The 26,070-nt window shown below is 35.2% G+C and overlaps 1 protein-coding gene across 7 annotated transcripts in view; it reads right to left on the reverse strand.

Annotated features, from left to right (window-relative positions):
* Window positions 1-357: 357 nt before the first annotated feature.
* The window catches only part of MINPP1 (multiple inositol-polyphosphate phosphatase 1), a 46,970-nt gene continuing 21,257 nt past the window's right edge, over window positions 358-26,070 (reverse strand). Inside the window, exons 5-7 of one of the 7 annotated variants that reach the window (XR_009053736.1) lie at window positions 22,840-22,902; window positions 1,746-5,065; window positions 358-1,119 (exon numbers count right to left, since the gene is read on the reverse strand). Coding sequence is in view for 4 of the 7 variants with exons in the window: in XM_057735141.1 (XP_057591124.1) it covers window positions 4,672-5,065; window positions 22,840-22,902 (457 nt within the window). In the remaining 3 variants the exon portion in view is untranslated. Of the gene's footprint in view, window positions 1,120-1,182; window positions 5,066-22,839; window positions 22,903-26,070 lie in introns of those variants that run through there. The other 6 variants (XM_057735141.1, XM_057735143.1, XM_057735140.1 and 3 more) reach the window with 6 other exon arrangements.

Genomic DNA, 26,070 nt, shown 5'->3' on the forward strand with positions numbered 1-26,070 from the left:
AAACTATGTACAATATTCTCAATTATTTACAGAATTTCTAACAATTGACCTTCACTTGCTTTTTACAAGACCTTCACTTGCTTTTTACTCCACCTGCCCTTAGGAGCTGCCGTAACAGGCATACATCTGGTCGATATTAATCTGAACTTTCTTTATTTCCCATATTTTACCCCGAAAACAAACTACCCAAGAGATTTACTTATTGGCAGGATTTTTTCAGAGGCCTCTTACTCTCCTCTTGGGGGCTTCACGGCATTTCCCAATTCTTTACTTTCATCAATTTCACTTTCCGTGAATTTTTGTCACTCAAGCCTTTCGAGCCCCACGTTGGGTGCCACTTGCCGAGACCAGCTCGGCGACTCGAGGCAAGTGACGGGTGCCGCAAGCTTGAAGAAGACACAGACACAGACTGAAGAGAAAAGTGGGACCGGGGGGCTCAAGACCTCTCGGATCAAGAGCCCTGCTGACTCATCCCAGGTTGCTTTTATTGAGTTCGTGGGCTAACATTCTCAGGTTACACCCATAAACAATCAAAGGCCTCACATGACTGAGGCAATTATCTTTGTTTACTTCCTGGGTCTTGAGCAGGTGTGGATTTGAGCTGGGCGTGGAGAGCAAAACAGCCCTAGGGGCAGGAGACCTCTCTCAGATATTAGGGGTCTGTGCCCCACCCGTGTTGGCCCCTCTGAGACTGTGCCTGTCTTAGGTTGTTCCTTCCTTGAGGAATCTTACCCGTCTCTGGCTAACCAGTCATCCTCCAGGGCCAAACACGGTGATATAAGGAAGGCTCTATGCACCACCCCTGTTGGCCCCTCTACGGCTGTGCCTGTCTTAGGTTGTTCCTCCTCTGAGGAATCTTACCCGTCTTTGGCTAACCAGCCATCCTTCAGGGCCAAACAGGGTGATATTAGTCTCCACGCCCCGCACCCTCAGTTCCTCCACTGCTCAAGCAGGACATTCTGAATCCCATCGCTCGGCCCACATACTTTAACATTTTCAAGGTTTCAGAAAGGTTCCCGAATGTCTTCCCACAAAGAGTGACAAGAAAATTTCAGGGAGTAACGATGCAGACAGAAGAAAAAAAGCACTATCTTGTCTCACCAAGACTAGTCTTCTCACCTTAGGAAGGCAAGGGAAAGAAAAAAGAAAAAGAAACTAAGGTTGCTCAAAGGAAGAGAAACTATAGCTAGAGCATAATTAGTGTTCTTCCAACCTCCAATTTAAGCATGTTTTTTATCAATTAAATAGAACTCTCATTTGCATGTATCCAAAGATATGGTTCACAAGTATATATTTATATAATATACATCAAAACTGGATTTTTTCCCAGAATGAGTATTTATTGAAAAAGTTTCCAAAAGAACCCATATTGTTAACATTTGGTCAAGAGACAATCATAACAAACGAAAGTGTGATGATAAACTGCTTAGGTCTAAATAATGGTTTAAAATCTGGGAATAGTACATGGGAGATACTGAATTGAGACTAGATTTAGAAATAATAAATTTAAGAATCCTTCTATCTTAAAATATATTACTCCAGTAATGATACATAGTAAAGTTTTAAAAGTTAACCTCCTTCCAAGTTGCCAGGTATGAAGTCCAAACTACAAATCTTTTAACTAGAAGAATATGACATTTTTCTTGCTGTGGAATTTTCTCTAAAATACTGTCTCTCTTTCTTCTCTCTCTCTCACACACACACCCCCCAATTAAAAAATAGCTTAATTAAGAAAAATAGCTTACTTGATTAACATGAAGGTGCTTAAGGGTAGATTGGGCTGATAGGTGAGTGCAAGGAAATGCCTGAGTGAGAGAAAAAGAATAGGAGAGAATTCAGTGAGCTGTGATTCTATGAGAATTAAATGATTGGGTAAGTTCAGGAGAAGAGCCAGATATAGGCAAATTATATTGTAATGCAAATATTTATTTTCAGCTTACATTTGGCAGAACACAGTCCAAATTCCAAGGATCATTAATGAACTATATGAAATACCACCTTAGAGAAACATATTCCAAAAATTTACACTTACAGATTCTGGTTTGGTTGTATGTAACTCACAAATATTTAAGGGCATGCATCAATTCTACATTTTACAAAAGGAAAGCACTCAAAGATATCATAAAAGTTGATTTTGGCTGAAAAAAATGAAGCTCCTTTTCCTTTATAAGTTGAGCTTTGCTTTCAGTGTTAAAATTAAGATCAAGATTATATACAAAAACAATTTCAAGTGCATGATTATGTGTTGGAGAGCAGAAACTTCAAAATGATAAAATGACTATAAAAAACTCTAAGTACAATGCACTGCACACATCACGTTGTAGACCAGACAGAAAAATAGCTAATGTTCTAGGCTATTTAACTGACCAAAATCTCAGAACTGACAGTGATTAAATTTTGGCTTAGCTGAGTAACTTACTTGGTCACCTATCATGAATGAACTCGTGTTGGTCAAAGGTTATTTTTCAATGTTCAACTTTTTATATATCCTATCCTAGATAAGACCTTTTGCTTTTATCATGAGATTCCTGTTTCAGGCATTTCCTAAGTGAGAATAATAGCACCAGAGTAATGTCACAACCTGTAACATTAGTGAAAAAGGACCACACACCCTCTATCCTGAAATATTTTACATACCAATAACTACAATGTTAACTATATGGTCCTATTTACCAATAAATTAAACAATTCCTATAAAACTTTAATAGTCTATGAAAAGCTTATGAATCAAATTATTTAATGTTCCAGACATCAAGTAATTTGTTTTAAGGTCTTCAAAGATACACTCTTGAAAGAAAAACTAGGTTCATTCAACTTCAACATGCCCATAGACTGAGTCTAGTATTTGTACACAACAGGTATTGATGAACTGATGGTGTTAATTTTGTGACAAATGATCAGGATCAAGAAGTCTTGAAAAACAAATACAGCAATTAAAAGAAATCAATTTTTCAAGAATGATCTGCATGGTGTAAGTCCTTTCATAGAAAATTTTAAATTCCCAAAATACTTCCAGTTTTCAGACTCAAGAATGCAATGGAATGGTGAATACTGAACTTCAAATTGGTGGTTACCTCTAAGGCAGGGTGTGAGGGAGGCATACAAAAGCCCTCAAGTCTTCTTATTTGGATCTAAACCTAATGACAATGTTAATTTTGATAAAACAGTATGACGGGCATGAATGCTCATTATACTGTTCTCTTCTCAGCTGCCTACTTACAAATTTAAAAAAAGGGGATGTGTGTGTAGATGCAGCTGATTCACTTTGGTGTACCTCAGAGACGGGTACAAGAGTGTAAAGCAAATATATTCCAATAAAGAGTTTAAAAAAATAAATAAAAAAGAAAAAAAGAAAGATTAATGACAGGCTTTTGCAGGAACAATCAGCAGTGTATTGATGCATCAGTAGTATTTATCAGCTAATCACCTATTTTATGAACATCATTCATCTGAAGAGCAATGATCTATGCTTCTTTTATAATTTCAATATAGTTGTAACGCTTTTTTACCTAGATTTTTAATAAAATGGATTTCCATTTTTCCTTAGGAAGTGAAAATCTGAGGAAATTTCTATTAGAAGAAAATTTCCTTATATTGCCTGATTTAGTCAAAACTGCCTGAAATGCTAGCCTTTTACCATCAATTACTGATTGTGTATCAATATGGAGAACAGAGAAGACCTGGTAGTAAAGTCACAAGATTCTGTTTATTACTAGAGCAAACACTTTCCTGGCATTTGACAGAACTTAGAACTATTTCTCTGAAATGGGTTCATATCTGTGAAACTAAGCCCACCAGAATGAAGTCTTTTACAAAAATAAAGAACATTAAAAAAAGAAATTAAACCATCAAAAGATATATTTCAAATAATAGCAAAATATAAAAATACAAGCAAAATGACATAATTTTTAAAAAACGCTAAGCAATGGACTTGAGACACTTTGGTTCTATTCTTCTGTCTTGTTGCTAAGGTCCTCTTTGTTCTCCCACTGTTATATGTGTGAGACAGGCATGACAAGTGATTAAAACGGCTTTGCAAGACCTACTAGGAGGTTAAAAGGAATTATTGAAACAGTGTTCAATTACTTTATAAATACTATTAACAAAGATATTTATCTTATTATATTTTTGTCTTCTTTCAGTGAAGATGTTCTTTTAAATTCTCAACTAGAGAGATGTTAGCTTTCTTCAAAAGCGATACTCCCAGTGAATCATAACACTTTTGATTAAGAAAGACAATACTAGAACTGTGCTGCCTGAGGAAAAAAGAAAGAACTGCAGTACAACTGGTAACGTTCCCAGACTTAGTCCAATCAAGTTATGTTCAATTGACATAATATTTTGTTACTCCAGAACTTTCAAGTATCATTTTGAAATCATAATCTCACTGTGAGATTTCTTATATAAATAGTAAGAATTTAATTTATGTAAAAATTTATAGTGTCAGTTATCTCTTTGAGTAGATTTTTTTCCCTTAAGAGAGCTGCTTCAGTGAAGAATCATTTCTTACACATCCATGTTTAGACTCAAAAAGAAACAACGTTCTTCTTTGAAAAGACAGAAATACCCAAGTAATGTTAAAGCTTTCTGTAGCCAGGGACTGCGCACCTACTCCAAGTGTGGGATCCCTCCCTGGAGATTCTTGATGAATTAAAAATGTTTGCCAGTTACTCATAGCTCATCAGATGTGTTCACCTTTGGTAGTTCACATTCCTCACTGGGATGACAACTCTGAAGGATTTCCTTGTAGTGGTTCTTCAGGTCTTCATACAAAGAAACAGTTTCCTGTGAGTGAGCCAATGGTAACACCTTTTCATTCAGTAACATCTGCACTTGGAATTCTTCTTTAGGAGTCTTAGCATTTTTACAATGGTAAAGCACAAATATTAGGTTTGAGGCATAGGGTACAATGTGACCACTTCGGAACTTCCGATGCATTTGCTCCTTATAATTGTAAGCTGTTAGGGGCTCCTTGTCTTTGAAGTAGCCCATGAGAGAAAGCAGTGGAAGAAGGGTCTCTGCATGACCAAACTGAAGGATGACTGGAGAGGAAATTGGTTGAGAACTTAAAAGAGAAATAGAGAAAAAAATACATATAAACATATTTTTTACATACATCATAATTTAACACAATAGCTTTTAAACATAACTATGCTTAAAATTAGCATACAACTTTCTCATCTTTTTAAAATCTTTATATATATATATATATATATATATATAACAACAATATGGCTGAAATTCCGTGTGGCAGAGAACTGAACTTTTTATATTAAAAGTTATGTTCCAAAATTTTGGATCATTGTAGTATTGTAAATCCATCTAAAATAGTGAGCATACACATTATTCTTTAAGTTTAAAGTTTAAAGTCTTTACTTGTAGATTAAGAAACTTGAAGTTGATATGTATTTCAAAACTGTATAGCCTTTCTGTGAATGAAACTGAACACCCGGGCCCTTAGTAAATATAGATTACTCCTTGGAGCTCGTCTGAATGAATTTCAAATGTTATTTTATCTTTATCTAGGGAATAAGGACAAGCACTATTCAGTAAATTTCTTGGTTAAAACCAAGTCTGAACAGTGAATGGTAATGCATGTATTTATTCAGTGTTTTAGAAGACCTGACTTGGGCACCAAACGTGGAATAGAGCCACAAATAGGTAGAGACACAACCTATTGTAGCTGATACATTGTGTCTGTGGTTGGGAATGGACTTTATACACTGTCAGAAACACAATAGCTTTCAACACCATGAGCTAGGTCACCTCCCCACCCGCCCCTAAGTTTTCTACAATTTTTTTCTGGTAAAGGCCATAGGGTATTCACTGGAAAGTGCTGTGGGCCAATTTGAGATAGCAGCTGAAATTGGAAAGGGTTTAGCTTACTCCAGCATGTGTGTGTCTATGTGTATACACAATATATATGTATTGATACTATATATGTATATATGTATGTATATGTATATATATAATGACAACAGTAATATATATTCATTTTTTTCTATATACTATAAACATACAACATATGATTAACATTTTTGCTTTAGATAATGATACCCTTTAGAGCAATTGAAAATAGAATAAAAACTATGGTAGACAGAATTGTATAATGACCTCTAAGAATCCACCCCCCTGGTATATATACCCTGTTTAATCCACACCTCTTAAATTGGGAAAGACCTACATATATCAAGACACTTGCATGATTACGTGTATTATATGGCAGAAAATATTTTGCAGATGTAAATAAGTTTCCTAATCATTTGAGTTTGAGTTACTCAAAAGGAAGATTATTCTGGGTGGACCTAGCCTAATCTGGGTAGGTTACTGAAAGAGGGTGAAGTTTCTGAGAGATCTTCCTACAGGCCTGGGAGCAGCAAGTCATTTTACAAACTACATATGGAGGAATCACATAATGAGAACGTGAAATTAGTCTCCAATAGCTAAGAGCAGAACCCCACTGACAACAAGCAAAAAAACAGGGACTCAAATGCTTCAACTTCAACTTGGTGAGTGCAAGGGAGGACTACCTCTAGGTCTCTCCTGGGACTGCAGAAATCGAGCCCCTGCGAACTCTCCAAACAATTGCTCCAAGGCTCCACCGAAGGACAGAGGGCACACTAAGGAGAAACTGCTGGGAGTGGGGTCAAAACTGAGCAGGAGAAGGACCGCAGAGATAAGGAAAGAGTAAGTCCAGATAAAAGCTGGAGGAGGGGAGCAGGGCCAGGAAGCAAGCTACCATATTTCTGAACAGTACACACACACACGCACACACACACACACACACACATACCAGAAAAGGGAGCTCCGTAAGGTTAGAATAGCAACCTGATACAGCCTTCTTCTAAATGTTTAGGAAAACTAAATTTACATTATAACAAGCAACAGAAAAATAAATAACAGAATAAGGAGCAGAAAAACACCCCTACAAAAAATACTAGAAAAGTATATTCAAAAACTACAGAGAAACATACTATTTCACAATTGCCCATTATTTTGAGATTAATATTCTCTAAAAGGTGTGAAATTTAAAAATCATACATCAACAGGTGATTGTAAGCCTCTTTTCTTAACTGGTATACTTTAATTAGGTCATCTAAAGTACCTAAAACCTTTACTTATTTCCAAGAAGTATCTCCTTAGGTCCAAAGTTACCTGAAAGATCTGGCAACATGAACTACTAATAAGGCAATAATCAGCTGAACAGGAATAAGGGTTACCCTCTAGAGATGACAAATACCTGCTGCACAGGACATATATCATTTCACGTTGCCTAAGATAGGATGGTTTCATTTGTTACTTGCCTGGCCCCTTTATACATCTGAGTATAAATAAGCCAAAGCTAATATCACTGCCATAATATAAATATAATGGAGTTTAACAGTGATAGAAGTTAAAGAAAAACATGTAATAAAAAGATACTTGTTTACATTCTAAATCTTCTAACCATGAGGCAGTAAGTTCAAAGCCAAGAACAACCCTCTGCTCAAGACTCTCTTATTGCTCTCTGTAAGATCTATTAGTACACGCAAGAGTTCAGGAAGGATAGCAGCAATACCCTCACTGTCTCACTGAAAAGTTTAACTGTCAGCAATCCCTCCTCTTTTTCCCACTAAGAAAGTCCAATAAACTGGGAAGAATATATAAGGCAACATACAATACAAAACATTCTAATTTTAACATGTAATTAACATAAAAATTATTAATGAACTTTTTTTTTCTACATCTTTGAAATGTTGTGTGTACTTTACATTTACAGCAATGTCAATTCAGACCAGTCCCATTTTCGGATGCTGAATAACCACATGTGGTTGGTGGCTATTGTGTGGGAAAGCACTTGACAGACAACAGAGTAAACAGCCTTACCTACATACGTGGGTTCAAAAGTCAATCAAATAGAGAGAAACAGATAAAAGACAAATAACAAACACACAAATGAAACAAAAAAATGTGTGTTAGGGGAAGGGAAGAGACCAACAGGGCTATGTACAAATGATGAATTCAAAGTCCTATTAACTACATTCAAGCTACAGAAGAAATTAAATCTAGATTGTTACCCAAATTTACGTTTTAAACCTAATGTTCCTTAGGTTTATATAAAAAGCAATAAGTCCCATTTTCTCTTTTGACTGCCTACTTTCAGTCACATATTAAAATCAGCTCTTTTTGAGAAGAAAGTTGAGAAAAAATTGTGCTTTAAAAATGTTTATTGGGAGTTTTATGGGAAATCAAGTAAGTTTATATATTAGATTCACATAGGAAGCCAAATCAACAAAAATAAATGACTGTCTTCTGCCATATATGATGCATCTAAATTAAAAAAAAAAATTTAGAATTCCAAGCAATTCTCAATAGCAGGAAAAAATGCAATTTAAAAAATAAATGCCATGAGTGTTATCTTCTTATTACAGATCAATCTCCATTACAGAAGGATGCAATATACAAAAAACAGTATTTTTAAAGATCTGGTTAAATGCATCAATACAATAATGATAACTAAAGACAGGCTAGCTACACATTACAGGGTCAAGACTAATGCAACCTTCCCCAAAACAATCTAAAAAACTAAAGACATCAGTTTACTTAGAGATCCAAATGTGCTTGCAGAAAATAGTAACCAACTTACAATTTTCTGTAGGTTACATATTTCTACAATAATGCCAAATATAAAGGAGAAATGAGCACAATTTCACTCATGATTATTTTTGTGTCTACTTTTAACCTTTGTGCCTTAAAGTGTCTTGCACAAGTGGCAGATGCTATTGCTACTTCAGAAAAAGAAGTTGGCTGATGTTGCTTATATTCATACAAAAAAAAAAAAAAAACACTGGAGAAAAATGGATGTGCCCTATTTTCTGAAACATAATAAAAAAGAGACTTTTCAAAGATCCATTCAGTCATTTGCTTAGATGTGACAGATACTAGCATTCTCTGCCAAGTGCCAGGTACCATGCTAGTTTCTCTTTTTAGGAGGGAGGAAAGATAAGAAAGGGGGAGGAAAAAAGGTGGTAAGGTGAAAGAACAAAAATATAAATAAAACATATTCCTGGCTCTTGCAGATTAGAATTTGTCCCAGGGTTATGGGAACCCACAGAAAGAGCTAAAATTATTCTGTTTGGGGAAGAATTTGATGGACTTTGCTGAGGAAGTGGTGTTTGAGGTGGATCACAAATACATTCCTATTGAGTCCTATAATAGAAATGCTGCCCGCTGTGGCTTTAGTGAAGTGTAGTACCTGGTTTACCCTATGATGTAGATGTTATCATCCCATTTTTACAGATGAAAAAGCTGAGGTTAACTTACTTGCTTAAGTTATCTTTGAACCATCAATTAAACTCATCAGAAAAAATACTATCCATTAAATTCATAGGAATACATAATACAAAAGATTAACCTAAATCTTTTCAAAAAATATTAATTGTCCTCAGCCTGATTCTTAAGTTCAACTTTTCAAAACTGTTCTTAAAGCAGGGCACATCTGAAATTATTTAACTATTTAGCTTGAACTTGAATACAGGAATACTGTAAATCAAGTTTCATAAATATACTATACACATAAAAAAATTCACTTGGAAAAAGCTCACTGCCTCTTATATAGGAAAATATCTGCATATCTGGACTGGAGCATATAAGTTAGGAATTCAGTCAGCCAAGTTTACTTTCAAGCCATTACTGATTTAAAATCAATCAAATCAAATAAAAAAACAGTATCAAATTAAAATGAATTTCAAATCAAATCAACTGGTGGGGGGGCGGGGCGGGGGGAAGACGTGGCATTTCAATATACTAGCTGAGGGAAACCACATTGTTAGTGCTTGGTAACAAGGCCCCTGGAGTCCTAATTTGAATTGGGCAATTTAAAAATTACCCTTTAGTAACAGACCTTTTGCTGAGAGCACATGCTAAATTCTACAGAATAAGGATTTAAGTTTCTTAAGGCATCAATTCTTCTCCAAGAATGTATAAAAGGCAAAGATCACATTTCCCAGGTTTTTAACCTGAAATAAATATGTGATAGAGGATAAACAAAAACAAAAAGACAAGAAATCTTGCTTTAGGAACATACTACATGACTGCTTCCTAAAATTTGAGTTACCATGTGTCTATTACGAGCTTATGGAGACCATCTTCTATCAATAACTCTGAGGCACTCAGTGCATTATACTCTCCACCTTGAATTCAGTTTGCTGAGTAATAAAGGGTGTATGTAACTACTTTTTTACTGTAGCATGAAGAAAGGAAACGTGTCAACAAATGACACAGTTTTTAGTTTCAGAGAACCAATATCTAGACCAAATACTTTTCAACTGCAGTTAGTAATAGCTATCTGGAACACTATACTGAGGTTGTATCCAGATCCAATGTCATCTACCTCTTATTTCCTGAACATTTTCATCTTTATATATGAACATCTCCTTGCCAACCAATTTCCCCCTCTTTATCTCTCATTTCCCAGACATAACTATTTAAAATGACTTTGTGCATTTCTAAGACACCTGATTACAAAATACAGCAACAGAAGATGTTTCAAGTTTTTATCAGGATGGTGCATGATTTCTTGTTTTTTGACAGCTATATCACCCCTGATCATGTATTACAAATATATATATATTTGTGTTAAATATATATATAATATAATCTATATATATAATATAATCACCTGAAACAAATTATCACTTTAAGAATTATGTGTAAATCATTCCTAAATGTATGTACACAAATCTTTATTGAGCACAGAATAAGAAGATACTTAATTGGTTTGGCTTACATCTTTTAAAAAAATGTCAAGGAATATTATTAAAAATCTGGCTTAGAGAAATTTTCTCTCACAGGGAAAGAGTTTATAAAATAGAAAAGAATGTCTTACGATACTTTGTAAAATATGCTATCAATATGAACATAAAATTGAAACTCTAAAGTGGCCTAAAAGTTATCTTTAAGCACTTACATGTTTCATACAATTCTAAAAATCTTTCTCCTTGATTTCTGCATTTCAAAAAAAAAATGCAGCACTCACTAAATGTGTAGGTTGGATAGAATTTGGCACACTCCTAATAAGTTACAAGATCGAAAAAAAGTAAGTTTTGCATTAACTCAAAAAGTATTCCCAATAAATAATAGCTCAGAATATAAATCACTTGCCTCAGACATAACTGCTTTTCTTTACTATTTATTTTTCCTAGCTGGAATTCAACTTGGTAATCCTTAATGGTTCAAGTGTTAAAACTAGAATAAATATAGTTAAAGTAATCTTCTGCAAGGCTCCCTAAGAAAGCAGAAGTAAAACATCTAACTCATAATTATGAGGTACAAAATTCAAAAGAACTTAGCTAATCATTTTTCAGTCCTTTTAAACTACATGCTTCAAATCAAGGGCCTACTTACAGCTAAGAATGTTAGAATGCTTTTCTTAAAACAATGACTAAGCAATATGTAAACTGATTTCTACTTTACTGTTTGAAACTCAACTGCCAAAATATCAAACTCTGGGTATAAAAAACAACTAGAACTTTCAGTTTCCAGTCTGTAAGGAGCTTAGAAATTGTAATTCCACCCTAACAGCAAGGAGCTGAACAAACTGAAAAATCAAAAATTCTTCTTACATCCATCAGAGAAGTCAGGTCACAGGTCAAACTGCTGCCCCCCAAATTGGAGAGAGAGGTAGAATCACACTTTACAGGAGCAGAAATCTCCGTGGGAACCCATGCCAGGGTAGGAAAACCTAAACTGTAACTGACAAATTGCTAGAGGGTCAGTGTGGACAAGCCTAACAGTTAAAAACTTCAGGGGATCAGTCATGGAGGGGAGTGAACTCTACCAGGTCCTTACAGTGAATCCTCTCTTGTTTCTGGTAGGGGAAGGAAAAAAGAAACCATTTTGAAATAAACCAGAGCTTTCTGTTCTTCTTAACAAGGCCTGCCCTCCAGAGAAACTATTTCACTGGAGTCTAACCTGCTAGGGGGTTCTATCAGAGCCTAACCTACCTGGGAGAATGGAAATATTCAACTCTAGTCCCCTCTAACTCTCCTGTGTCATCTAAGAAGGAGAAAACTCGAGGTATGGGAGGGGGCGGGGGGGTGAAGGGGAAACTGAGACAAAGCGAGAGAGTAGCACAGATATATATATATTACCAACTGTAAAATAGTCAGTGGGAAGTTGTTGTATAACAAAGGGAGCCCAACTCAAGGATGGCAGATGCCTTTGAGGACTGGGGCGGGGAGGGTGGGGGGGACTTGGGGGGGGGGAGTCAAGGAAGGGAGGGAAGATGGGGATATGTGTATAAAAACAGATGATTGAACCTGGTGTACCCCCCCAAAAAATAAAAAAAATTAAAAAAATTAAAAAAAAAAATAAGAAGGAGAAAAAAACTGAGAGGCACTGGTGAAGTTCACAGATTGGGGCACAGGCTCATCAAAAGCCTGAGACGTAATCACAGGACTATAGAATGCTTCCCCTCCCTCCACACCTTACTGCTATATTATGAAAGGCCTAGTTACCACAGTTCCTCTTACCCAGTACATCATGTCCACCTTCAACAAAAAGACTATAAGGCATACCGAAAGGCAAAAAACATCATTTAAAGAGACTGAACAAGCATTAGAACCAGAGTCGGATATGGCAGATATGTTAGAATGATCAGGCCAGGAATTTTTTTAAAATATAATTAATCTGTTAAGGGCTTTAATGGAAAAAAAAAAAAAAAAAAGCAGACAACATGCAAGAACAAATGAATAATTAAAGAGATGAAATTTCTAAGAATCAAAAATAAATACTAGAGATCAAAAATACAGTATAGAAACAAGGAGTATCTTTGTAAACCAGACATGGATGAGGAAAGAATCTCTAGCTTGAGCATATCACAACAGAAACTTCCAAAGCTGAAAAGCACAGAGAAAAAAGACTGGAAAAACAAAACAGAGTATACAAGAACTGTGGGACAATTACAAAAGTTTTAAATTAACATATGTGTAATGGGAATACCAGAAAGAGAAAAAAGGGGTAGATGAAATATTTAAAGCAATAATGAATGAGAATTTACCCAAATTAATGTCAGACACCAAACCACATATTTAGGAAGTAAGAGAATACTGAACAGGATAAATTCCAAAAAAACTATACCTATACACACACTTCAGAAAATTAAAGATAAAAAAATCATGAAAGCCACAGGAAAAAAGCACCTTACCTATAGAGGAACAAAGATAAGAACTGCATCTGACTTCTCTTCAGAAGCCATACAAGCAAGAAGACAGTGGAGCAAAATATCTGTAAGTGTTGAGAGGAAAAAAAAAAACCCACCAACCTAGAATTAATGTATGTTGAGAGACTCAAAGCTTTCCTGCTAAGATAAGGTACAGGCAAGAACACTCCTTCTCACCACTGCTTTTCAACATTGCAAGCCCCGGCTAATGCAATGAGATGAAAAGAAAAGAGAAGAGAAGAGAAGAGAAGAGAAGAGAAGAGAAGAGAAGAGAAGAAAAAAGAAAAGAAAAGGTATACATATTGAGAAGAAAGAAATGAAACTGTTTTTGTTTGCAAATGACATGATCATCTATGTAGAAAATCCAAAGAATCAACCAAAACAAAAACCCTCCTAGAGTCAATAAGCAATTATACCAAGATTGCAGGATACAAGGTTAATATATTAAAGTCAATTGCTTTTCTATATACTAACAATAATCAAATTTCCATTTGAAATTAAAAATACATTACCATTTATATTAGCAACCCTAAAAATGAAATACTTAGGTATAAAATAACAAAATATGTACAAGATCTATATGAGGAAAACTACAAAACTCTTATGAATGAAATCAAAGAACTAAATAAATGAAGAGATATTCCATGCTCAGATATTCCATGCTCAAAATTGTCAAAATGTCAGTTTTCCCTTCCTTGATCTATGGATTCAACATAATCCCAATCAAAGTCCCAGCAAGTTATTTTTGTGGACATCAACCAACTGATTCTAAAGTTTACATGGAGGGCAAAAGACACAGAATAGCCAACCCTCAATATTTCAGAAGAACAAAGTTGGAGGACTGACACTACTTGACTTCATGACTTACTATAAAGCTACAGTAATGAAGACAATGTGGTATTGGTGAAAGAACAGACATAGACCAGTGGAAAAGAAGAGAGAGCCCAGAAATAGGCCTCCATAAATAAAGTCAAACGACCTTTGACAAAGGAGCAAAGGCAATACAATGAAACAAAGACAGTCTTTTCAATAAATGGTGCTATAACATTAGACATCCACATGCAGGGGTAAAAAAAAAAATATATATATATAGCCACAGGCCTTACACTGTTCACAAAAATTAACTCAAAAAGAATCAGAGACTTAAATGTAAAACTCCTAGACGATAACATCAGAGAAAACCTAGATGACCTCAGGCATGGCAATAACTTTTCAGATACAACACCAAAGGCATAGTTTATGAAAGAAATAATTGATAAACTGGACTTCTTAAAATTAAAAACTTACGCTCTACTTAAGTCAATGTCAAGAGAATGAGACAGAAAGTCACAGACTGCGAGAAAATATTTACAAAAGACACATCTGATAAAAGACTGTTATCTAAAATATACAAACAACTCTTAAGATTCAACAATAAGAAAACAACCCAACTAAAAAATGGACAAAAGACCTGAACAGACACCTCACAAAAGAAGACACATGGATGGAAACTAAGTATATGAAAATATGCTCAACATCATATGTCATCAGGGAATTAAAAATTAAAACAATGAGATACCACTACACACCTATTGGAACGGCCCAAATCCAGAACACAGACAACACCAAGTGCTGGCAATAGGAACTCTCATTCATTCCTGGTGGGAATGCAAAATGATACAGCCACTGGTGGATTCTTACAAAACTAAACATGTTCTTATCACGTGATCCAGCAATTGTGATGCTTAGTATTTATGCAAATAAATAAAAAACATATGCTCACACAAAACCTGAACATGGATCTTTATAGCAACTTTTTTCATAATTATCAAAACTTGGAAGCAACCAAGACGTCCTTTAGTAGTGGGTAAATAAACTGTGGTACATCCAGACAATGCAATCACGTGCAGCACTAAAAAGAAATGCACTATCAGGGCATGAAAAGATACGGAGGGAACATAAATGCTTATCACTAAGTAAAAGAAGCTAATCTGAAAAGGCTACATATGATTCCAACTATATGACATTCTGGAAAAGGCAAAACTATGAAGGTGGTAAAAAGATTAGTGGTTGCCAGGGTCTGGTGGGGAGGGAGGGATAGATAGGCAAAGCATGGAGGATTTTTAGGGCAGTGAAATTATTCTGTACAATACTACAATGGCAGATATGTGTCATTACACATTTGTCAAAACCCAGAAGGTGTACAACACCAAGAGTGAACCCTAATGTAAACTATGGACTTTGGTGATAATGATGTATTAACGTAGGGTCAGTTATAACAAATGTGCCACTGCGGTGTGAGGTGTCAGTAGTGAGGGAGGTTCAGGATATGGGCAGTAGTAGGAGGTTTATAAGAAAAATGTTTTACAGCTCAATTTGCTGTAAACCTAAAACTGCTCTAGGAAATAACGTTTATTCGTTAAACAACAACAACAACAACAAAAACTACTACATGGGAATATATGTGACCAAAAAAGCACATTTTCCTTCCAAAGAGTTAATACAATCCCTCTTAAACAGCTGCTTATGCTTATACCTGTTTGCCATTATAAATAAGACTTAGTCACATTTCAATTTTCTTTGACAAAGTAGCACACATGTTAAATGTAAAAACATACTGTGTTTCTAGTCTAAATTATTTCCAAACACTCAAAAATGGGGACTTGGATACCTTCAATTAGTGGAGGCTAAAGAGCTGTGGAGTTTCTGTGTGTGCACATATAGCAGTGATTTTTAAATTTGGGGTTGTTTTTGTAACTCTAAAGATGTCAAAACAAATATACAAAAGTATTTATTTATGGTCCAGTTTTCATCAGAAGCCATTAAAGGTATGTGCCAGGTTTCTGTAAAGTAAATCAGTAATTCCTGTGAAGGTAGTAGATTCCATCTCAGGAACACACCGCTCTTTGCTCTGTCTCATAATGGAGAGTACATCTTAGGAATGCTCTAAGTCATCTGCTAGGAACTGATTTACTTCAGTTAGTACAGGCCCAACTGCTGTTTGAAAGAACCAAATCCCCAGTTTCTCCTCAAATATACCCATGTTCCAAGGATGGCATGGGAATTTTTCTGGGTTTTATTCCCGAGCTTCTTCAAAGCAAAGCTGGTTTATGATTAAGCCCAAAATACTGGTAACAGCCAGTGGGTAAGAGTGTGTGTGCATATGTCTGAATAGGGAGTACAGAATGTGTATGCGTGTGTGTGTGTGTGTGTGTGTGTGTCTCTCTCTAGCGGCTGGGGGTTTTAGAAAGACCAGAGAGAACAAGAGAACATAATGTATGGGAGGACAAAAGGGGAAAGAATGTAAAAAAAAAAAAAAAAAATCACTTCTCAGTTTACTCAATTCCTAATATAAGGCCACTGAACATAATTTTGTCAGAAAATTGCTGAGTATAAAGACCGCTATGTTCCATTCTACCTATGGTCCCATGTAAATAGCTTTCTTTGTATCATATGGCCATTCAATAAACAGAGTTGTGAGGTTCAAGATGCCATGACAGAAAGAACTAGGTTTTTACCTTTAAACAAAGGATGCAGTCTTTTGGTAGGAAGGTGTAAAATTTTTTTAAAGGAGGAGCTGCCAAGGATATCAGTAATGATGCATATTCAATATTCACTGTATCTATAGTTTTATAATTACTGGGGACATAAAACTGTTTGAGAATCTAAAGGAATGAATCTAGGATTTCACCCTAGAGAAATGCACATACTCATGAAAACCAGAATACAGTTTTGGGAGTTCAGACTCTCCAGATTCTAAGAATCCCTGTTCTGTATGTTACAATCTGACATCCCGAGGAACAGTACATCTGCAATGCTGTCCCACATTTTTCTTATCTTTTTTATCTTCTGAATCATGTGTGTTTCAGAGAAGTCTAATAATTTTATCCTAATGAGCCCTATATTTAAAATGTCTAAACAGATTGTTACATTTTAAATTTACACACTTAACACCAAATTAAGAAAAATTCAGATATTCTATAATTTGCTTTGAACATTCCTATTTTTCTTGAATCATGCTGTTTCTGTTCTCTATATTTTAACTGCATACTCCAATCCGTCAATAAACAAACTTCTATTAGTCACATTTCTCATATTAACTATATCCTTGACTTGCAATGATATTCTTTAGAACTTATAGCACAACAGCCTCCCCAAAAACAAGGAATAAAAAGGCATGGCATAAACCTTTAATTCTGCCCTCTCTCTCTGATAAAAATGCATTAAACTTGAAATGTCACATTTTCCAAAAAGTGACAAAACCACTTTTACAGAGGTTCATTTTAGCTTTAAAAACTTTAAAAAGCCCTAGAAAATGTAAACTATTAATACAAATATAAGAAAACAAATGAGTAACCTATATGAATTATATGTGGAAATACAGTTGGAATTCTAATATTTTAGGGTTGAGAGCTGGTCAAGACTTCTTATTTTAGAAATAAGGAAAACACAAGTGAATTACGTAATGTTACCTAGCAAGATAAGAATGCAGTTCTCCAAATTACAGCCCTTTTTTTACTTATATAAGTTGGTAAGGAGATTTTATCAAATCTTCCATTAAAAAGGAAATTTAATTTGAAGTCTAAAATTATGTTGTTAAATGAGGTTTGATGACTATGCATGTGTTCAAAGTAGGTAAAACACCTCAAAAAAAGCTCCACTAGAAAAAAAACTAATAATTGCATGTTTTCCCCTAAATGTACTCAGCTTAGATTTTTCTAAGCTCTTAATTCATGTTTCATGCTCAACTAATGTTACACAAAGTGTGTTTTTAAACATGATCCAGGAATATCAAATAGAGCTTTAGACAACTCATATAACTCCCATACTTACATAAGTGCACAAATAAGCAACATGAACTGCCAGAGGTATGAGATGCTTTGTGAAGAAAATTATGAAGAAAGATAAAATTTTAAGTCTTCTTTTACATCTGATTGAAGCATCAGCTCCAATAAGGCATTTGGAGAAGCATCAGGTTTGACAGTTTAACACAAATATGAAATGAAATGACTCAAGCATAAAGTTTTTTTCAAGCAAAAATACACAGAAATAACTTTTGCTTCCAGCCAAGGTGGAGTAACAGGGACTGGATTTACCTTCCTGCCTTAAACTACTATAAAGCCAGACAAAATATATGAAACAGCAGTTTCAGACATTCGACAACAGTGAGAATAAGAGCGAGGGAAGGCACATGAGGTGAATCCCAACAGCTGTCCCATCTTAACTGCCTAGAGTTTCCAAGCTGCAACACAGGGCAGGGGAACCTAAACAGAGCACGGCAATCTTTCTGAGAAGATGAGACAGAACTGAGTATTTAGGAAGGCCAAACAGGCTAGAATACCAAACAGGGGAGATCTGCAGGGACTCCCCTCAAGTTTTCAGCTAGTACCGATCAGCTCATGACTGTGAGAAAACTATCCAAACGCAGGCAAAAAGTGTTGAAAAGAAAGAGGTGAAAAAAATTCCTGAAGCTAAGACAAGGCCAGGAGTAGTGTGTGTTCACACAAGCCAGACTAGGAAAACTTCAAAATATACTGGGCACCAAATAGATGTCAGGAGGAATTGCCTCAATAGTGGGACAATATTAGCCCGTAAAAGACATTATTATAAAAACAAAAAAGGCAAATCACGGACTAGGAGAATATATTTGTAAAGCATAAATCTGAGAAAGAATTTGTATCTAGAATATACATAAAGAACTCTTACAACAATAAAAATGATAAACCCACTTAAAAGATGGCAAAAGATCTGAACAGACCATTCACCACAGTAAACATATGGATGGAAGATAACCACACAAAAAGATGCTCAATATCACTAGTTGTATGACTGTTAGCATAACTGATACCATCTTGAGCCCTTACAGCTTCTCCTGTCCTTCTGCTGATCCTGCTCAGGACTGTACTGTGTAGCAGTGAATCAATTCTCTGTCATCAAGGGCTTTGTAATTAATAGATATTGTTTAATAATCATTAGGATCAGGTGGCCTCAATGCTCTGTTAGCCCCCAAACAATAAAAACCTTCACTGACGTATTCCCAGCGCCCAGACTAGTCACCCATTCGTGAATCTTGACTTAGGAATGCACGTCCTATTTCCAAGTTCCTACCCCATACCCTCGGTTAACTATAAAATTGTCCCGATGCCCCCCAACGCACCCCCCCCCACCCCAACGGTGCAGAATACAGTTGTGAATGCTTCCAGATCACTGTCTGCCTGATCCTGATCCCACCATGTGAGTAAGTTACCCTATAACAAACTGATCGACTAATTACATGGAGTTGCCCACCTTTTGTTTTGGTTTCAAGATGCCTTCTCAGATTGGTGGGTACTTTTCACTCCCTTCATCCTCCAACACTAGTTTTTAGGGAAATGCAAACTAAAACCACAATGAGGTGCTCCAACACACCCATGAGAATGGCAAAAATTAAAAGTACCTATCATGGGGACTTCCCTGGTGGCGCAGTGGTTAAGAATCCGTCTGTCTCACTCAGTAAGATAATAAATTGTGATCCTTCTTTATGTGATGAATAAGGAAAATAACAATCAAATTCTGTATGACCACAAATGTAAATATTTTTAATTAAAATTCTAAATTTTTGAATTTCTGAAAGAGATATTGTCTACCTATGCCCGTGAGTTGAATTATAATGTAAGGAATTACTTCCTTGACTTACTTCAAAGCCTGAAGTGCCTTCTACTTCTTCCACAGAATTTTCCTGATTGCATAACCTATTTTCTCTATATAAAAACAGCAACAACAACAACAAAAAACAGAATCTGCCTGCCAATGCAGGGGACACAGGTTCGATTCCTGATCCGGGAAGATTCCACATGCCATGGAGCAACTAAGCCCATGCGCCACAACTACTGAGCCTGCACTCTAGAGCCCGTGAGCCACAATTACTGAAGCTCGAGCATCCTAGAGCCCACGTGCAGCAACAGCAACTACTGAAGTCTGCATGAGCTCCCTGCTCTGCAATGAGAAGCTCACACAATGCAACAAAGAGTAGCCCCTGCTCACCATAACTAGAAAAAGCCCACGTGCAGCAATAAAGACCCAATGCAGTCAATAAATAAATAAATAAATTTATATATACATTTAAAAAATACCTACCATACCAAGTGTTGGCCCAGATGTAGAATAACTGTAACATACATTGGTGGGGAGAGTTTGGCAGTTTTTCAAAAAGTTAAACATATACCTAAATATGACTCAGCTATTCCATATCTAGGTATTAATTACCCAAAAAAAATTAAAGCATATGTTGATACAAAGACCACAAGCATTCACAGCAGCTTTATTTGTAATAGCTCCAAACTGTAAATGACCCAAATATCCAGCAAAAAGAGAATGGATAAACAGATTGGGGTGTATCCATGTAATGGAATACTAAGTAAAATAATAACTAAAAAAGAATGAATGACTGATATCCACAACATAAATGAATCTTATAACCATTATGCTAAGTGAAAGAAGCCAAAAAAAAAAAAAAAAAGTACATATACATACTATATGGTTCCTTCCATTACATAAAATTCTAGAAAATACAAGTTAATCTATAGTGACAGAAAGCAGATCAGTGGTTTGCCTAGGAACAAGAGGTGGGAAGTATATTAGAGAGAGTCACAAAGAAATTTTTGCATGCGATAGTTTGTTATCTTGATCACGGTGATAGTTTCATTGGTGTATAAATATGTAAAAACTCACCAAATTGTATATTTTAAATATGCACTGTTTATTTCACATCAATTATACTTCAATAAAGTTCTAAAAAATCAAAACAAGTGATATGCTGAGGTCTGTGAAAGAAATCTTCAATGACCAACCTCAAAAACTCCTCCTCCTATAAAGCCTTTATCAAACCCCAACAGTTCAAATCAGTTCTCCTTCAGCACTTCTTTTTACATGTTTTAGTGCTGTTATATAGATAACTTCCAAACTAGGATATGAGTTCCCTGACACAATAATTTAAATGTATTCATCTTTGTATATACCTTCTATTGCTTGCATAATAAGCTGCACTAAAACAGAGTAGAAGTAAAACTAAAATCAGGGAAGTACTTAGGAGGCAGTTGCTAAAATCTAAGAGAGAAGCTATTAGCCTGAATTGAGGTGGTAGCAGTAGGGGTGAAGAAAAGTGAAAGGACTTGATATAAAACTGGAAGAAAAAAACAACAACCCACAATATGGTGTGTAGATGTAGAAGGTGAGGAAGATAGAGTCAAGAATAATGAACAAGTTTTTGACTTGGATGCCTGGGAGGATAAACAGGGACTACAGGACTGTGGATATTCCTTCATTACATACTGAGCACCAACTGCATGGCAGGCTTGTTCTAGACACTGAGGATAGAGCAGGGAAATAAATTTCCAGACATCACAGACCTACACTCTACTGAGAGTCAAAACATGTCTTTCCAGATGACCAATGGACACTTGAATTTGAACTCAAAGCACAGCCAGGCTAGTTATATTAACTTTTACTTTATTTAGCCAGTATCTTTCAACAACTAGCACTAAAAGAGTATCTGGTACCTAGTTAAACTCCATGGAACACTGACTTTGGTAAGTTAGCAAAAAGACAAGCAAAAACATATTCTGAGAATTAGTATCTGCATACATTCCTAAGAACTTTACTTTTTGATGTAAATTTAATATTGAAAGACAGAGATAACTTGATATAGATTTTTAAAGTCTGTTTAGCCTCAGAATGAACATAATGGCATTCTCATGTTAAGTATTTAACAAAAGATGACTAGATTACCAAATGGATTTTTAACTCATTCTACTTTAATACATTATCATTTTGACTCAGTATTGCATACCCCAACCACCCAGAAATTCTTAACACAAGGCTCATAGCTTCAAAGTTCCTAAGAACTTTAAGACAAAGTTCCCTAGTTGCAATGGGCTAAGTAATCACTTGGTGCCACTATACTTTTTTCAATGCTGCCATCTTATGTTAAAATGTGGAACTACACAACCTTAAAAAGCATACCCTTATTCAACAGTGAAATCTGAAAATATCGAAGATTTGAGTAAATGAAAAGGTAGAAAAAAAGGCTAATGAGAATTATTTAATGATCGTAACATATATTTACAGCAATTAATTCTGGTATCTGAGAGCATCCCTGACAAAATGGAAGATCTCTTGAGATAAGTAACTGTGTAGTCCAAAATATAAACCTTACTTTAAAAAAGCAGTAAGTGACTTATTGAATCTCCCCAATCAAAAAATAAAAACATACTAACAGAGATAATGGGGAATGGGAAAGTAGAATAAAATCCAGACCTGCTTGTCTAATCACAGCTGCTTAAACAGCAACAGATGTTTAAATTTGCTTAAATAGTAAATTTACTGGTTTTAACTTTAATCCCATCACTGTAGTGATGGTTTAAGAAGGAAAATAAAGTCAAGATACTAGTAAGAGCCAAGGACCATGGATTTGGAGGATTATATTTTATATATAACATTTTATATATTTGGTTGTATTTAATCAAAATGTTGACACTGGTCAATTAACATCATTTGCAATCTCCAATTTTCCTGTGAAGTAAACTAATGCTATGAAAATTATGTTGAAAAACATTCAGAAACACTGAAGAATATCTTTGATTTAATGTTAATATAAAAAGATAACAAAAAAAGATAACAACCTGTGTACCATCTCAATGTGGGGTGGAGGAGGGACGGAGAAAGCAAAAAGTAGCCTCGGAACTCTAGAATTAAGTGAAAGACATGTCCTCAGATAATATTAATAACAAAATATTGCTTTCATATATATATACATATATATATATAAACACTCAGTATAAGCTCAACAAATACAAAAAAAGAACTTTAAAAGTCATGAAGAAAAAAAGGTTAATGTTTTAATAGAACAGATCATAAAAAACACAAAGATAAAATATTCTGTTTAAACATTATACCACACTGGTGTGTGATATTAGCAGTGGGGAGGCTGTGTACGTGGGGGAGCATGCAGGAACTCTTTAATTTCTACTCATTTTTCTTGTGAACCTAAAACTGCTCTAAAAAATAAAGTCTATAAGTTTTTTGGGTTTTTCTTAACTTATTATTCGGTCTTTGCCAAGCATATACTGGTTTTCTTGAGAAGTACCCTTAATCTTTGGCACTGCTCATAAAACTGGTAGTGTCACTCTGTTTTTTGGAAAGAAATCTGACAGAAGTGTCTAAACTGACTTTCTTTCCTTTACCTGTTTAAGAAGATTTCACTTTGATTCAGCTAAATAAATATTTTTTAAAACCCAAATTAGTCTTTTAGTATAGACAAAACCAGTCCCTGAAAAGTATCTGCCAGTTTCTTCACAATCAGTGCTAACTCTCCTTCCTCAGTTAGAAAAGAAGGCAGTGGCCAAAATCATTTCCTGTCTTACAAGGTCAAGCTCTCCTTCAACTTTTTATACTGTTTTACAATCTTACATAAATAGTTATACCATGGCCCATGGCTTTTATATACATTTCTATTTTCTCTGGATTGTAAGGGTCACAAGTGCAATGACTTTGTCTTACTCTTCACTGTATCCGGCTCCTAAGACACTGCCTAACATGTATCAGTGTCTAACATGTATCACAGTAGATGTTTAAAATATTGTTAAATTAATCTTTTTTTCAATTCACAAATATAGGAGTAGTCCTCCAAAATGAGTAAAAATTTTCTCCATCTTGCTGATGAAAAGGGAATCAGTTTAAGAAATGAGTTCAATTTTCGAAGAGACTAAGTACTATGAAGTATTTGTTTCTAATATACAGCAGCAGGGGGAGGGAAGGTATGTGAATGTCCAACAAAGACATTAAGGACATGTTTTGACCAGGGAACTCTCACGTATGATAATACCATATCTGTATACCGCATTATACTAAGTGCTTTAATAGACATTACCTCATTTGATTATCACAACAATCCCTTTTTCAGAAGTGAGGAATCTGCAGCATCAATAAAGCAGAACCAGGACTCAAACCAAATCCAATCACCTGCCTACTACATCACATTGCCTCTATATTACTACATCCCATTCAACAAGCCACCCGTGAAAATTAGTCTCATTAGCTTCTAAATATTTAACACAATCAGCTATTACCTAACCTAACGGAGTACTCAGTTCGTTGCATTTTTTTTCCCTCTGTACTTCACTTGTGGGTAAGATAAACAAATTATAAGAAAATAAACTAAAACTGTTAAGATGAAAATAAAACAAATAAAACCTCCTAGCAGGTAATCTAGGTTACTATAAACAGACCAATCTCAACTTGGAATGCTTCATCTTCTGACCACATCCAGGAACCGTTGCATGTGAGGGATTGTATACACATCTATAGTCTTAATATTCTTTAGCAGTCCCTAATAGTCGAAATTACTGACCCCCTAGGAATTGCATTCCTAGATATATACCCAAGCAAAATAAAAATATGTCCACACAAAAATCTGAATACAAATGTTCACAGTAGCATTACTCCTCACAACCCAAAAGTGGATATATCCCTAATGTCCATCAACTAATGAACAGATAAATATGGTATATTCATACAATGGAACATTATTCAGCCATAAAAAAGAATGAAATACTGACACATACTACAACATGGATGAACCTTGAAAACACTACACTAAGTCAAAGAAGCCAGTTACAAAGATGGTTACCACCTATTATACGATTCTGTTTATATGAGATGCCCAGAAAAGGCAAATCCACAGAGACAGAAAGTAGGTTAGTGCTTGCCTAGTGCTGAGATGGCTAGGGTAAATGGGGAGTGACTGCTCATGAGTATGGATTTTGTTGCTGGTTTTTTGTTTTTTTTTTTTTGAAACTGAAGTACTTGTCTAGTTGGTTTACAATGTTGTGTTAGTTTCAGGTGTACAGCAAAGTGATTCAGTCATAATCTTTTTCAGATTTTTTTCCCTTACAGGTTATTACAAAATACTGAGTATAGTTCCCTGTGCTATACAGTAGGTCCTTGTTGGTTATCTTTTTATACATAGTAATATGTATATGTTATTCCAAAACTCCTAACTTATCCCCCCACCCCTTTCCCCTTTGGTAACCGTAAGTTTGTTTTCTATGTCTGTGCATCTATTTCTGTTTCGTATATAATTTCTTTTTTTTTTTTTTTTAAGATTCCACATATAAGTAATATCATATGATATTTGTCTTTCTCTGTCTGGCTTACTTCGCTTAGTATGATGATCTCTTAAGTCCATCCATGCTGCTGCAAATGGCATTATTTGATTCTTTTTTATAGCTGAGTATTACTCCATTGTGTATATATAGCACATCTTCTTTATCCATTCATCTATGTCTATTAATTGAAGTATAGTTGATTTACAATATTATGTTAGTTTCAGGTGTATAGCATAGTGACTCATTTTCATATATTATACTCCATTAAAAGTTATCACAAAATAATGCCTATAATTCCCTGTGCTGTACAATATATATCCTTGTTGCGTATCTATTTTATATATAGTAGTTTATATGTCTTAATCCCATACCCCTATCAGGTCCTGCCCCACCTCCCTCCCCTCAACTGGTAACAACTAGTTTGTTTTCTATATCTGTGAGACTATTTCTGTTTTGCTATATACGTTCATTTATTTTTTTAGATTCTACAAAAAGTTATACAGTATTTGCCCATCTCTGTCTGACTAAACATGACACCCTCCAGGTCCATCCATGTTGCAAATGGCAAATTTTCATTCTTTTTTATGGCTGAGTAATATTCTATTGTATATACACATATACACTACATCTTCTTTATCCATTTGTCTGTTGATGGACACTTGGGTTGCTTCCATATCCTGGCTATTGTAAATAGTGCTGCTATGATCATTGTGGGGCATGTGTTTTCATTTTTTCTGGATCTATATC

The sequence above is a fragment of the Hippopotamus amphibius genome, chromosome 5, assembly GCF_030028045.1.
Source record: "Hippopotamus amphibius kiboko isolate mHipAmp2 chromosome 5, mHipAmp2.hap2, whole genome shotgun sequence".
NCBI lineage: Eukaryota > Metazoa > Chordata > Mammalia > Artiodactyla > Hippopotamidae > Hippopotamus > Hippopotamus amphibius.